The sequence below is a fragment of the Ascaphus truei genome, chromosome 1, assembly GCF_040206685.1.
Source record: "Ascaphus truei isolate aAscTru1 chromosome 1, aAscTru1.hap1, whole genome shotgun sequence".
Classification (NCBI taxonomy): Eukaryota; Metazoa; Chordata; class Amphibia; order Anura; family Ascaphidae; genus Ascaphus; species Ascaphus truei.
In genome coordinates, this window is record NC_134483.1 from 417,218,624 (window position 1) to 417,234,432 (window position 15,809).

At 41.0% G+C, this 15,809-nt stretch overlaps 1 protein-coding gene across 1 annotated transcript in view; it reads left to right on the forward strand.

The window, feature by feature from the left end:
- The window catches only part of RNF150 (ring finger protein 150), a 195,418-nt gene that overhangs the window by 67,526 nt on the left and 112,083 nt on the right, over nucleotides 1–15,809 (forward strand). The window contains exon 2 of the mRNA XM_075614783.1: nucleotides 2,826–3,076. Coding sequence (XP_075470898.1) covers nucleotides 2,826–3,076 — 251 coding nt within the window. The remainder of the gene's footprint in view (nucleotides 1–2,825; nucleotides 3,077–15,809) is intronic.

Consider the following 15,809-nt stretch of genomic DNA (forward strand, 5'->3'; position numbering starts at 1 on the left):
ATATATATATATATATATATATATATATATATATTATATATATATATATTATATATATATATTCCAAAAAACAGCCGGCACTTCACTTGAAAGTAAACAAAGTTTGGTGCTTATCCCATAACACAATAATAGACCATACGATACCGGTTGAAGCACGACATCAAAGGACAGCACTCAGCTAAGTTGATCACAAGTTCTTTGTATTGAAAAAGACACAAAAACCGACGTTTCGGTCCCCCAGTGGGACCTTTTTGCACCACCTTGAGAAAGGTCCCACTGTGGGCCGAAACATCTTTTTTTGTGTCTTTTTCAATACAAAGAACTTGTGATCAACTTACCTGAGTGCTGTCCCTTGATGTCGTGCTTCAACCGGTATCGTATGGTCTATATATATATATATATATATATATATATATATATATATATATATATAGGTAAAAATTTAGGTAAAAAAAAGCAGCAAGCACTCCAATGTAGATATCCAGAAAGGCCTGGTGCTAGTCCCATAAATAATTTAAAGAGTACGTTACCATCCATCAGGGCAGCAGAACAGCAAAGAGAGACAGCACTCAGAGGTAAGTCAGCAAAATAATATATGGAAACAGACATAAAAATCTGACGGTTCGATCCCCAGAGGGATCTTCTTCCTGGGGGTGTGCCATATATATATATATGAAGCAGGGGGTCTCAGCAGCTGAACCGCATTACTTCCAACCCCTTGGTTGCTGAGATACTTATATGTAAAGATACCACCAGTTACTTTCTGTTTTTTTAAAACGCAGTATAACGTGGGCCAATTGGAACTGCTTCCTATTGACCTACGTAATGTGGGAGATTTACACGCCATTTTCTTTCCCCTGGAAGGGATGCTACCAGCAGCATCTTCCCCGGCAGCTGAAATTAACGTGATTCAGCTCCAAAGATCCCCCCTGTATATATCACCTATGTTAAAAAATATATGCTACACAGCAGAATGTCTCTTTTAAGGGGAATCTAAAGAGGGAATGGTACTCTGTAAGTTGGCAGGGGGAGTTATGTACACAACAAAAACGTGTTTCATTAGTTATAGCATAACAATCAATCTGATTGTCACAAAGGTATGCTTGATATAATAAACACCGCACTGGTTAAAGAAGCAATCCATGCAATATCTTACATGTGGGTGTTTTTTTAAATAAATCAGTTCCGTATTATTAGATTATATTTACTACCTGTTTTTTTTATTCAACTCCTAATGCCAATTTTAGTGAGTTTTTAATATACTGAGCATCCGTTGATTTTCATAGCGTTTTAGCTCACTTCCTCAGCAGTGCAAGATCTTTGTAACACTTTCCTGTTTGTGATCATTTGTTGCCAACATTCCCAGCAGTTTGAGCTGCAAACTGTAACAATAGATAATGTTACCTTAGTAATATAAGGCTACATTGTAGCTGCTGAGTTTCAATGACTGAAGGATTGATTGAAACGGAAGGCAGCCATTTAGTGAACCCTAGGAAGGAGGATCTTTGCTGATCGATCACGGGAGAACGAATCGATCTGCAGCTTTTGTAATTAGTTTTCAATAAAGTTAATCAAAGGCTGAATATATTAAAATAAAAAGATATATATATTTTAAAGTGCCACTTGGATTGCCTCTTTAAAAAAGCAATCCAAGGTGGTGGATTTCATCTCAGGAGATCCTGCTTCAATTCTATATTTAAAAAAAACTTTCAAAAAAAGTTGCTGTCTTGAATTGTTCCTTTAAAACAAATTTCATTATTTAGGTGACCAAAGAGCAGTGCTGCTTTAGTTCATATTTCTGTCTTTTTATCATTGCACAGTGGGCAAAGGTAGTTAATTACCCATTCATTGGTTTTGTTTCAATGCGATCTTGTTTTAAGATTTTTACTAAGTTTTTCATTTTTTTTATATAAACTTGCTATTAAAATAAAGTGACTTTAATACAAATAATTTAAGTTGGAATCTTGCCGTTTTGTTTAATGTCTAAGTACCTTCCTTAAAAAAAGAAGCGGGGTACAAATCGACAGTATTAACATTTAACATTCTCCTTTGCAATATATTATACAGATGCAGCGGCCATTATTTTAACAAAAAACGCGGTGCATACCTCGGAATACCCATGTCATGGCGCAGGATTGCTTCCAACCGTACCGCCTTAAGGCGCGAGTGCAGGCGAGTGCAGAAAATGGCATTTTAGTGTTCTGGCTTATAAACACCTGAAATTGACACAGTAGCACAGTACTGTACACATTACAATTCATTAATTTCATTGCATTTAATTGCACACAATCCATGAAATTCAAACAAAGCAACCGCAATAAACACGTGTGCCTGGGGCGATTGGCAGCGTTCATGCCGTGTGGAGTACAGCAGCGCACACGAAAACGGCGCCGTGATTTCTTAAAATAATGGCCGCTGCATCTGTATGTACATTTCAATGAAGTATCTAATGTGTGCATTGTTTACTCCCTACTTTTTGCTCCTCATGATACTCTTACACTTTTTGTGGGGGCAGTGTAGGAATAGCGTTTGTACTCACGCCAACACTTATTTGTACGCGTTTAGTTTGAATTTCCCTTGTTCTGCCCACTATCCCTAGCAAAAACTGTGCTTCACTATATTTGCTTATTTAGATATAAAAAAAAGGTAACCCATCACTGGAAACCGTAGCCGTGCCACCTGCTTCGTTTGTTCTTCCGTGAGATTGCACCTTTAAGTCTTTCAATGCTGAGAGGGCCTTGAGAGCACTGCCGGGTTAGTGATTTCTATCTGTACAAGTTGTAGGCACTGACATGTTTTGACCATTGTTTCCCTCTTTTTGACAGGCATTGAAGATATTGTAGCAATCATGATCCCCGAGCCTAAAGGAAAAGAGATAGCCAGCCTGCTGGAAAAGAACATTACTGTGATGATATACATAACAATCGGGACGCGCAACTTGCAAAAATATGTCAGTCGAACTTCGGTGGTGTTTGTCTCCATCTCCTTCATTGTGCTGATGATAATTTCACTTGCGTGGCTAGTGTTCTACTATATCCAGAGGTTTAGATACGCGAACGCTCGAGACAGGAACCAGGTGGGTGGCATGTTCACATCTCTTCGTTTGCTGTGACGTTATTCTGCTTCTCAAGTCATTGTCCCTCATCTTCAGAGGTTTCAGCTAGCAGTGGTAGCTGATTTAGCTGTTGGAGTTGAAGGACGCCACAAAGGGGTGTCTCACACGTAATACAATTATGGGACTCTGAATACTGTGTATATCCAGACAATTAAAGTCCTCACACAGCCCTTTCACTACAGATAAATTGTAGTGTCGAGAAACCACAAAGGGGAAATCTCAAAGCAGTTTGTCAATATTGATTTTGTGTCACACTTACTGTATATTCATCATTTGAATGAGCCCAGTTGTGATTTCAGTGTCGTTGTATGGAGGGGGCTGAAGAGAAATGGGATGAGGTCTATGGAAGCCTGCATCTGTGATTATTGGGGTGCTTCAAAATAGTTTTTGGGCTCAGTTGTCAAAACAGAATGTAAGGGACCAGTTAATCATACCTGTACTTACGGTATAAGGCTGGGACCGGTTAATCATACCTGTACTTAAGGTATAAGGCTGGGATTGGTTAATCATACCTGTACTTACGGTATAAGGCTGGGACCGGTTAATCATACCTGTACTTAAGGTAGAAGGCTGGGACCGGTTAATCATACCTGTACTTACGGTAGAAGGCTGGGATCGGTTAATCATACCTGTACTTACGGTATAAGGCCGGGATCGGTTAATCATACCTGTACTTACGGTATAAGGCTGGGATCGGTTAATCATACCTGTACTTACGGTAGAAGGCTGGGATCGGTTAATCATACCTGTACTTACGGTATAAGGCCGGGATCGGTTAATCATACCTGTACTTACGGTATAAGGCTGGGATCGGTTAATCATACCTGTACTTACGGTAGAAGGCTGGGATCGGTTAATCATACCTGTACTTACGGTATAAGGCTGGGATCGGTTAATCATACCTGTACTTACGGTAGAAGGCTGGGATCGGTTAATCATACCTGTACTTACGGTATAAGGCTGGGATTGGTTAATCATACCTGTACTTATGGTAGAAGGCTGGGATCGGTTAATCATACCTGTACTTACGGTAGAAGGCTGGGATCGGTTAATCATACCTGTACTTATGGTAGAAGGCTGGGACCGGTTAATCATACCTGTACTTACGGTATAAGGCCGGGATCGGTTAATCATACCTGTACTTACGGTATAAGGCTGGGATCGGTTAATCATACCTGTACTTACGGTATAAGGCTGGGATTGGTTAATCATACCTGTACTTATGGTAGAAGGCTGGGATCGGTTAATCATACCTGTACTTACGGTAGAAGGCTGGGATCGGTTAATCATACCTGTACTTATGGTAGAAGGCTGGGATCGGTTAATCATACCTGTACTTATGGTAGAAGGCTGGGATCGGTTAATCATACCTGTACTTACGGTAGAAGGCTGGGATCGGTTAATCATACCTGTACTTATGGTAGAAGGCTGGGATCGGTTAATCATACCTGTACTTACGGTAGAAGGCTGGGATCGGTTAATCATACCTGTACTTACGGTAGAAGGCCGGGATCGGTTAATCATACCTGTACTTATGGTATAAGGCTGGGATCGGTTAATCATACCTGTACTTACGGTAGAAGGCTGGGATCGGTTAATCATACCTGTACTTACGGTATAAGGCTGGGATCGGTTAATCATACCTGTACTTACGGTAGAAGGCTGGGATCGGTTAATCATACCTGTACTTACGGTATAAGGCTGGGATCGGTTAATCATACCTGTACTTACGGTAGAAGGCTGGGATCGGTTAATCATACCTGTACTTATGGTAGAAGACTGGGATCGGTTAATCATACCTGTACTTATGGTAGAAGAGTGGGATCGGTTAATCATACCTGTACTTATGGTATAAGGCTGGGATCGGTTAATCATACCTGTACTTACGGTAGAAGGCTGGGATCGGTTAATCATTCCTGTACTTACGGTAGAAGGCTGGGATCGGTTAATCATACCTGTACTTACGGTATAAGGCTGGGATCGGTTAATCATACCTGTACTTACGGTAGAAGGCTGGGATCGGTTAATCATACCTGTACTTACGGTATAAGGCTGGGATCGGTTAATCATACCTGTACTTACGGTAGAAGGCTGGGATCGGTTAATCATACCTGTACTTACGGTAGAAGACTGGGATCGGTTAATCATACCTGTACTTATGGTAGAAGAGTGGGATCGGTTAATCATACCTGTACTTATGGTATAAGGCTGGGATCGGTTAATCATACCTGTACTTACGGTAGAAGGCTGGGATCGGTTAATCATACCTGTACTTACGGTAGAAGGCTGGGATCGGTTAATCATACCTGTACTTATGGTAGAAGACTGGGATCGGTTAATCATACCTGTACTTACGGTAGAAGTCTGGGATCGGTTATTCATACCTGTACTTACGGTATACGGCTGGGATCGGTTATTCATACCTGTACTTACGGTATAAGGCTGGGATCGGTTAAACATACCTGTACTTATGGTAGAAGGCTGGGATTGGTTAATCATACCTGTACTTACGGTAGAAGGCTGGGATTGGTTAATCATACCTGTACTTACGGTAGAAGGCTGGGATCAGTTAATCGTACCCGTACTTATGGTAGAAGGCTGGGATTGGTTAATCATACCTGTACTTACAGTAGAACGCTGGGATCGGTTAATCATACCTGTACTTATGGTAGAAGGCTGGGATCGGTTAATCATACCTGTACTTATGGTAGAAGACTGGGATCGGTTAATCATACCTGTACTTACGGTAGAAGTCTGGGATTGGTTATTCATACCTGTACTTACGGTATAAGGCTGGGATTGGTTAATCATACCTGTACTTACGGTAGAAGGCTGGGATTGGTTAATCATACCTGTACTTACGGTAGAAGGCTGGGATCAGTTAATCGTACCTGTACTTATGGTAGAAGGCTGGGATTGGTTAATCATACCTGTACTTACAGTAGAACGCTGGGATCGGTTAATCATACCTGTACTTATGGTAGAAGGCTGGGATCGGTTAATCATACCTGTACTTATGGTAGAAGACTGGGATCGGTTAATCATACCTGTACTTACGGTAGAAGTCTGGGATTGGTTATTCATACCTGTACTTACGGTATAAGGCTGGGATCGGTTATTCATACCTGTACTTGCGGTATAAGGCTGGGATCGGTTAATCATACCTGTACTTATGGTAGAAGGCTGGGATCGGTTAATCATATCTGTACTTATGGTAGAAGGCTGGGATTAGTTAATCATACCTGTACTTATGGTAGAAGGCTGGGACCAGTTAATCATACCTGTACTTATGATAGAAGGCTGGGATTGGTTAATCATACCTGTACTTACAGTAGAACGCTGGGATCGGTTAATCATACCTGTACTTATGATAGAAGGCTGGGATTGGTTAATCATACCTGTACTTACAGTAGAACGCTGGGATCGGTTAATCATACCTGTACTTATGGTAGAAGGCTGGGACCAATTAATCATACCTGTACTTAAGGTAGAAGGCTGGGATCAGTTATTCATACCTGTACTTACGGTATAAAGGAAAAGAAGCTGAGGCACTCTCTTGTGATAGTGAAAAAGGAATATATAGTAAATATATTAAAGCAGCAGTTCAAGCAATATCTTACATGTGTGTTTTTTTAAATAAATCAGTTCTGTACTATGAGAAAATACTTGTGGCATTTAAAAAATATATATTTCTAATGTAGGAAGCATTTCCAAAGTGACAGCCCCCTTCTCCTTCTGATCGACTCTGGCTCTTGAGCCCCGCCCTCTCTCTAGCAGTGCACCAATTGAATCTCGTAACTGCCTAGTCAATCATATTCCAGGACTACATTGCCCAGAATGCAGTGCAAGAACTGAATTAAATAACCCAGAGCAAGCGATCGATTACAGGAGAACTGATCGATCTGCAGTTTAGCTAATCACTTGTCAGTGTGCAGATTGTATTGATGCACATATATAATGGAATTTTTTTTTTTTTTTTAACAGCAGCTTTAAGTGCACAATATAAGTGAAAATAAATTAGTGATATAAATATGTGATACACTGCTCGACCAATGAGGATCCTCCTTCCATCCTTAAAGAATGTTGATTGTAGAATATGGGGAGCGCAGAATCATGAAAAAGATAGAATATGCATATAGTGCAATATCGTAATATCAAATAGTCTTTGAAAAACGCTGATTAGTTTACAAGTGATCAATGCCACTACTCTCATGTCCCAGAGTGAATGTAGACCTATTAAGGTATCTTTGGAAAAATATTCCTCTTCTCTCTCAATCACTGGTAATTGTTGAACTCGCATTTGTATAATGGGGACATCTTCCCGTGAGTGGAACCAAAACCGGGAACCCTTCTTAGGATGTAATATCTCCCCCTCGTATTAAATTGCCATACACAGAGAAAATGTATGTAAAAACGATGTATTGACATAAAAATATAGTACAGCACTTACATATAATATAGTACTTACATATTAAATAGCATCGGCGGCCTGAATTGGAGTACAGTAACAGCCTGGACAGCACGTCGCCTGGTATCCTTCGCTCGTGTGTTCCTTCACTTCCGCGTTCTCCTCGAGATGCTGATAGGTCCTGGCACTTCCTCAGCGTCCTACGGTGGCTGTGAGCTCCAAAAGGTCACAGAATTTCTTCTACGCGGTCACAATGATATTGCTTCATCCGGAAACGGTGATACTAAGATGTGTGACCAGATGGTTTATATACCCTGTCCAATCACATCTGACCAGACTCTGATGATCAGTAGGCATTGACTTTAATTGAACAGGTGAATATAGGTAAGACTGTGTGTCTCACAATTTAACACAAAGTCAATGCCAGTAAACATGCATGTATATAAAACAACTAATGTTAAAATATAAAATTAATAAAAAATACTTGTTTCTGATGACGGTATACATATATTTGATTAAAACAAATAATCAATGAAATCTGTATATTAAAATCAATGGATACTCTCTCTGGTTGGCTCTCTGCCAATCTGTGGAATAACAATAACAATGAACCGCCGGCTTAATATAGGGTGGATGATAAAACTATCATTTGAAAGACCAATAGAGGAAAATATTGGAAATGGCACTATATCAATTATAAATGTGTTACATTTTATCAGATATTCTGATGAGTCCATATAAGAAACACATATAACCAATATTAGTCTATATGTAGAATATTGGACATCCTATATAAGGTCAAAATAGCCAGCCAGAGGAAGTAAACTTATGAAAACCATAACACAGCCATATCACATAAATATATCTAGATAAACTATACTAAATGCCAATATGCGTTCTTTATAATAACCTCAATCAGCAAAAGGTTACATTTTTATCCAGCATGAATAAACACATACAAGCTTGAGTGATTATGAGAAGATGATCAGGCTGTGGCATAAACATAGATACTTAACACATTGTATAAAAATACTAAAAAGGATATAGTTAAAATGACACTGTAAGAATCATATGACAAGGGAAGAACGGTTATCTGAAAATGACAAAAATATAAAGTCAATGTGACATTCAGAACACAAATGAAGGAGAATTCCAAAGAAGGTGGAATGTGAATGATAGAAGACGCCCAAAGTGGAATATTAAAACTGAAATAATAACAATATTTCTAAGACAAAAATGTACCAATATCAATTTCCACATTAAGGCCATCGGGATCAGGGTTTTCAGATGGTAGATCCAAAACATCTCTCTTTGGCATAGCTTTACCAGCCTATCACCCCCTCTCCAACCGGATTGTACAAATTCCAAATCTCTATAAGACAGTCCAATAGGATTACCCCCAGGGGCTAGTGCAAAATGTTTAGAAACATTATGGGTTAATAACCTCTTGTGAATATTGCCCATGTGCTCCAGTATGCAGACCCTCAATGGTCGTGAGGTACGTGCCACATACTGAAGACCACATGGGCATTGAAGGAGATACACAATGAAAGACATCTTACAATTAAGATACTGTTTGACAGGAAAAACTTCTCCTGTAGTGTGTGACGTAAACTGTAATTTCTCTAGGGAGCCGTGCTTGCATGCTTTACACATAACAGCGGAAAAAAACTACCGGTTTAGTGAGCCAATTCTGCGAATTAACCTTACCAGTATTAAAGACTCTTGGCGCCAATTTTCCCTTTAAATTTGGAGCTTTTTTGAAAATGATCTTGGGATGTTCTGGAATATTAATACCCAGAATCGGATCTTTTCTAACCAGATGCCAATGTTTATTGATAATGTATGTAATTCTACCTGACTCCCTATTGTATTGACTTATAAAGGCCGTATTATAATCCTTCTTGTCTGGATCTATCTTATTTTTCTGGGATAGTGTGACATTCCTATCTAGCAATTGTGTTTTCACAATCGCTTTGTCCAAGTTTGCTCTATTGTAATCTCTCTCAATGAATCTTTCTTTCATGATGTTCGTCTGATCTTTAAAGACCTTGTCATTAGAGCAATTTCTCCTAATCCGTCTCATTTGTCCAAATGGGATATTGTTAGTCCACCTTGGAGGGTGGCAACTTTTCTGCGGGATGAAGTTATTACAATCTACTTTAAAAAAAAAAGTTTTTGAATTTATTCTAATCGTTGGTCTAGCAGCGTATCACTTATATTTATATCACCAAAATTTATTTTCACTTATATTGTGCACTTAATATATATTAAAGATCAGACGAACATCATGAAAGAAAGATTCATTGAGAGAGATTACAATAGAGCAAACTTGGAAAAAGCGATTGTGAAAACACAATTGCTAGATAGGAATGTCACACTATCCCAGAAAAAAAAGATAGATCCAGACAAGAAGGATTATAATATTGCCTTTATAAGTCAATACAATAGGGAGTCAGGTAGAATTACATACATTATCAGAAAACATTGGCATCTGGTTAGAAAAGATCCGATTCTGGGCATTAATATTCCAGAACATCCCAAGATCATTTTCAAAAAAGCTCCAAATTTAAAGGGAAAATTGGCGCCAAGTGTCTTTAATACTGATAAGGTTAATTCGCAGAACTGGCTCACTAAACCAGTAGGTTTTTTCCGCTGTTATGTGTAAAGCATGCAAGCATGGCTCCCTAGAGAAATTACAGTCTACGTCACACACTACAGGAGAAGTTTTTTCTGTCAAACAGTATCTTAATTGTAAGATGTCTTTCATTGTGTATCTCCTTCAATGCCCATGTGGTCTCCAGTATGTGGCACGTACCTCACGACCATTGAGGGTCCGCATACTGGAGCACATGGGCAATATTCACAAGAGGTTATTAACCCATAATGTTTCTAAACATTTTGCACTAGCCCCTGGGGGTAATCCTATTGGACTGTCTTATAGAGCATTGGAATTTGTACAATCCGGTTGGAGAGGGGGTGATAGGCTGGTAAAGCTATGCCAAAGAGAGACGTTTTGGATCTACCGCCTGAAAACCCTGGTCCCCCATGGCCTTAATGTGGAAATTGATATTAGTGCATTTTTGTCTTAGAAATATTGTTATTATTTCAGTTTTAATATTCCACTTTGGGCGTCTTCTATCATTCACATTCCACCTTCTTTGGAATTCTCCTTCATGTGTGTCCTGAATGTCACATTGACTTTATATTTTTGTCATTTTCAGATAAATGTTCTTCCTTTGTCATATGATTCTTACAGTGTCATTTTAAATATGTCCTTTTTAGTAAACAAAAACAGAAAGGCCAGCACATCATACAAAATGACACAACATATAGTGCAATACCTCAGTGCTTATCTGCTCATGAAAAAGGGACATTTAGTTAAACCCTTTGGCCAAAAGGGTATAAGCCTGCAGCCACTTTTTAGTATTTTTATACAATTTGTTAAGTATCTATGTTTATGCCACAGCCAGATCATCTTCTCATAATCACTCAAGCGTGTATGTGTTTATTCATGCTGAATAAAAATGTAACCTTCTAGTTGCTGATTGAGTTTATTGTAAAGAACGCATATTTTCATTTAGTATAGTTTATCTAGATATATTTATGTGATATGGCTGTGTTATGGTTTTCATAAGTTTACTTCCTCTGGCTGGCTATTTTGACCTTATATAGGATGTCCAATATTCTACATATAGACTAATATTGGTTATATGTGTTTCTTATATGGACTCATCAGAATATCTGATAAAATGTAACACATTTATAATTGATATAGTGCCATTTCCAATATTTTCCTCTATTGGTCTTTCAAATGATAGTTTTATCATCCACCCTATATTAAGCCGGCGGTTCATTTTTATTGTTATTCCACAGATTGGCAGAGAGCCAACCAGAGAGAGTATCCATTGATTTTAATATACAGATTTCGTTGATTATTTGTTTGAATTAAATATATGTATTCCGTCATCAGAAACAAGTATTTTTTATTAATTTTATATTTTAACATTAGTTGTTTTATATACATGCATGTTTACTGGCATTGACTTTGTGTTAAATTGTGGGACACGTTGTTACGGGAGACCAATGCTTTTAACACCAAAATACCCGTATCCTTTGATTGAGCAAAGCAAGAGATAAAATAAATTGTAATTTATTTACAGAAGGAACATAAACAGCTTGATTTACAGTTACAACGAAAAATACACTTACTAGTTATGCTGTTAAGTCTGGTTACAGGATGAATCTTTCACTGCATGATGAAAACTTGTTACATGATGGAACTTCTTCCATATGGGCTGCAGGGTTTTTTATGCACTAAACAGGCCTATACTTAACCCATGCAGCCAATCTACTCAGTGGGAATTATTCCTTCCCCCTATCACGGAGTTGCCACTACTTTTCAAACCTGGCAGAGGGGCTTCTCAGTCTGCTCTGGGCATGCGCCAACTTTGCACCTTGGCTGCTTAGCATATGAGGCCCGTCCCCTCTACCTGGTGTCGCTCAGTCTGGGCAGAGCAGCCATTTGCCAGGGTGGCTTTGAAATTCTCTTCCTTGCTAACAAAAGGTTTAACACTTCGATATCCTGGACTGCCTTTGAAACTGGCCAGGAGGGCTTATTGAAATTCTGTTCCTCTCTTCCCCCCTCTTGCTAACAAAAGGTTTAACACCTCCATATCCTGGATGACCTTTGAAGCTCAGAGGGCGGAGTAACCCCTATTTCCCATGCAAATGGATTTTTATCCATACTGAATGACTTCCTCTGGACCTTACTTTAATAAAAATATAACCCTTGGGCACTTTTAAAACCCTTTTTCCTTTCACACGCTTACACGAAAACACTGCCACAGTTATACACATAATCTTAAAAATGACTTTACTCTGAACCCCCCTTGGTACTGTTTTTTGGGGGCATATACGGGGACCTTTGAATGTAATTCAATTTCCTTCCCAGTCTTACTGTTTTGGTCTGTGCTGAAGCAGGGAGATTTGGCGGTGAGCTGCAACTGCTTTCTATGGAGGATTTTATCCTGTGGTCTGTGTTTCTCATGTCCTCAGGAATCTGGGGGGATTCCTGAGTACATGTTTCGGGGTAACCCACAACTCTGGCCCCCTTCTACCAAAACACAATCTGACAACATTTTACCGTAAAATCGCCCCTGCAACTCATGCCCTGGACCTCTCCGCTGGTTGGCACTCCTGGAACAGTAAAAATACACATACACCTTTATTACAAATATACAGTTACATGCCATGATTGGGTTGAAGAGCTGACAATCACAATTCCCCAATATTGCTCAGGGGCACCCAGCCGGGCCAAATACCTTTATTTACTGGCCTGGGTACCCCTTCACCGTCACACACATAGTCTTACCTATACTCACCTGTTCAGTTAAAGTCAATGCCTACTGATCATCAGAGTCTCATCAGATGTGATTGACCAAGGTATATAAACCATTTGGTCACACATCTTAGTATCACAGTTTCTGGACGAAGCAATATCATTGTGAAATGCGTAGAAGAAATTCTGTTACCTTTTGGAGCTCACAGCCGCCGTAGGACGCTGAGGAAGTGCCAGTACCTATCAGCACCCCGCAGAGAACTCGGAAGTGAAGGAACACATGAGCGAAGGATACCAGGCAACGTGCTGTCCAGGCTGTTACTGTACTCCAATTCAGGCCGCCAATAGCTTTTTAATATGTAAGTACAGAGTGCTGTATAGGTAGTCCTCACTATCCAACGTTTCACTTTACAACGAATGGCATATCCAATGTTTTACAATGCAACCCTATGGGCTGTTTTTCGACACCGGAATGCGCTATCCAACGCTCACCTCCACTGATTAACATGGGACTCACTTTATAACGGTTTCACTATCCAACGATACTTCAAGAACGGATTCCATTGGATAACTGAGGACTGCCTGTACTATATTTTTGTCAATACATCGTTTTTACATACATTTTCTCTGTGTATGGCAATTTAATACCAGGGGGAGATATTACATCCTAAGAGGTTACCGGTTTTGGTTCCACTTATGTTATAAGTCTGTGATCAGTTAATCATACCTGTACTTACGGTAGAACGCTGGGATCAGTTAATCATACCTGTACTTACGGTAGAAGGCTGGGATCAGTTAATCATACCTGTACTTACGGTAGAAGGCTGGGACCAGTTAATCATACCTGTACTTATGGTATAAGGCTGGGATCAGTTAATCGTACCTGTACTTAGGGTAGAAGGCTGATATCAGTTAATCATACCTGTACTTATGGTAGAAGGTTAGGACCAGTTAATCATACCTGTACTTACAGTAGAAAGCTGGGATCAGTTGGTAGGATCACTCTTCCGGGTTACCCGTCAGGGTGACGTCACCGCTTTGACGCAGCTAATGGGAGCCTTCAATCTGTTCACAACTTGGATAGTGTAGAAAACGGCAGGCACAGTGGGTAGATAGATAGCACACAGCACTCCAGAGAAGATATCTTGGGTGCACCGCTGAGGAAGTTCCAAACGGAACGAAACACATAGGGTGGTACAATATCTTCTCTGGAGTTTTGCGCCTGCCGTTTTCTACACTATCCAAGTTGTTGACGGATTGAAACCTCCCATTAGCTGCGTCAACGGGGTGACGTCATCCTGACGGGGTAACCCGGAAGAGTGATCCTACTTCAAAGAGCCAAAGACTGAGGGAAGCCGAGTTCCTGCTGCTGTCTTTCTTTGATGTGAGGTAGCAGAGCACCGACGCCATAGACACAGAGTGGTCAGAGCGCTTGTTTTTTACTTGGAGCATGTGAGTTTGTATTTTTGGGCTCACACCTCATTATATGTTTTTATTAAACTGTGCTGTACTATATGCTTCTTTTGTCTTTATGTGCACTGGGGAGTTCCTGATATTTTGTAACAGATCAGTAATCTGATCACCATTCTGCTACCATATAGAGTGAGTCTATCTTGCAGTTTTTTTTCCACTTTGCACTTTCACTCACTATATTTAATTCTAGAGAGTTTGAGCTTAAGGTTTTTTGTTGTATCTTCTAAAGCAGCGGTGCGCAAACTGGGGGGGGCGCAAGATTATTTAGGGGGGGCGCAGGCTGCTTGCAGGGAAGCCTGGGGCGGGCAGAGCTGTGCACGGGCGGCCAAGCAGCTCACAAGCTCCGTGGCTGTTTCTGCGTGGTCAGCCTGCAGTGGGGGCAGGGCCTTCCCTGCACACAGACAGCCCCTTCTCCTCCTGTCCCAGTTTTCAGCCGACATGGGGGACTGCAGTGAAAGTAAGTGTGTCTTAATAGTGAAAGTAAGAGAGAGAGAGTGTGTGTGTGTGTGCGTCATATTGAGGGAAGGGGGAGAGAGAGACATGGAGAGGTGGGAGACATATTGAGGGGAGGGGGAGAGAGAGACATGGAGAGGTGGGAGACATATTGAGTGGAGGGGGAGAGAGTCATGGAGAGGTGGGAGACATATTGAGGGGAGGTGGAGAGAGACATGGAGAGGTGGGAGACATATTGAGGAGAGGGGGAGAGAGACATGGAGAGGTGGGAGACATATTGGGGGGAGGGGGAGATACACTGGGGGGAAAGTGAGAGAGAGAAACTGGGGGGAAAAGTGAGAGAGAGAGACACTGGGGGGAAGGTGTGAGAGAGAGGCTGGGGGGAAGGCGAGAGAGAGAGAGACACTGGGGGAAGGTGAAAGAGAGAGAGAGACACTGGGGGGAAGGTGAGAGAGAGAGAGACACTGGGGGGAATGTGAGAGAGAGAGAGAGAGAGAGAGAGAGAGAGAGAGCGAGAGAGAGAGAGATTGAGACTGGGGGGAAGTGAGAGAGAAAGAGACACTGGGGGGAAGGTGTGTGAGAGAGAGAGAGAGAGAGAGACTGGGGGGAAGGTGAGTGAGATAGAGACTCTGAGGAGAAGGTGAGAGAGACAGAGAGAGACTGGGGGGAAGGTGAGTGAGATAGAGACACTGAGGAGAAGGTGAGAGAGAGAGACACTGGGGGGAAGGTGAGAGAGAGAGACATTGGGGGGAAGGTGAGAGAGAGAGAGAGAGAGAGAGACACTGGGGGAAGGTGAAAGAGAGAGACACTGGGGGGAAGGTGAGAGAGAGAGACCCTGGGGGGAAGGTGAGAGAGAGAGACCCTGGGGGGAAGGTGAGAGAGAGAGAGACCCTGGGGGGAAGGTGAGAGAGAGAGAGACACTGGGGGGAGGGAGAGACACAATGGCTAAACGGAGGGATGACGGTCAGGCAGAGATGGTAGAATTGAGGGGCTTGGGAGGATGAGTTTTGGGGGCTGAT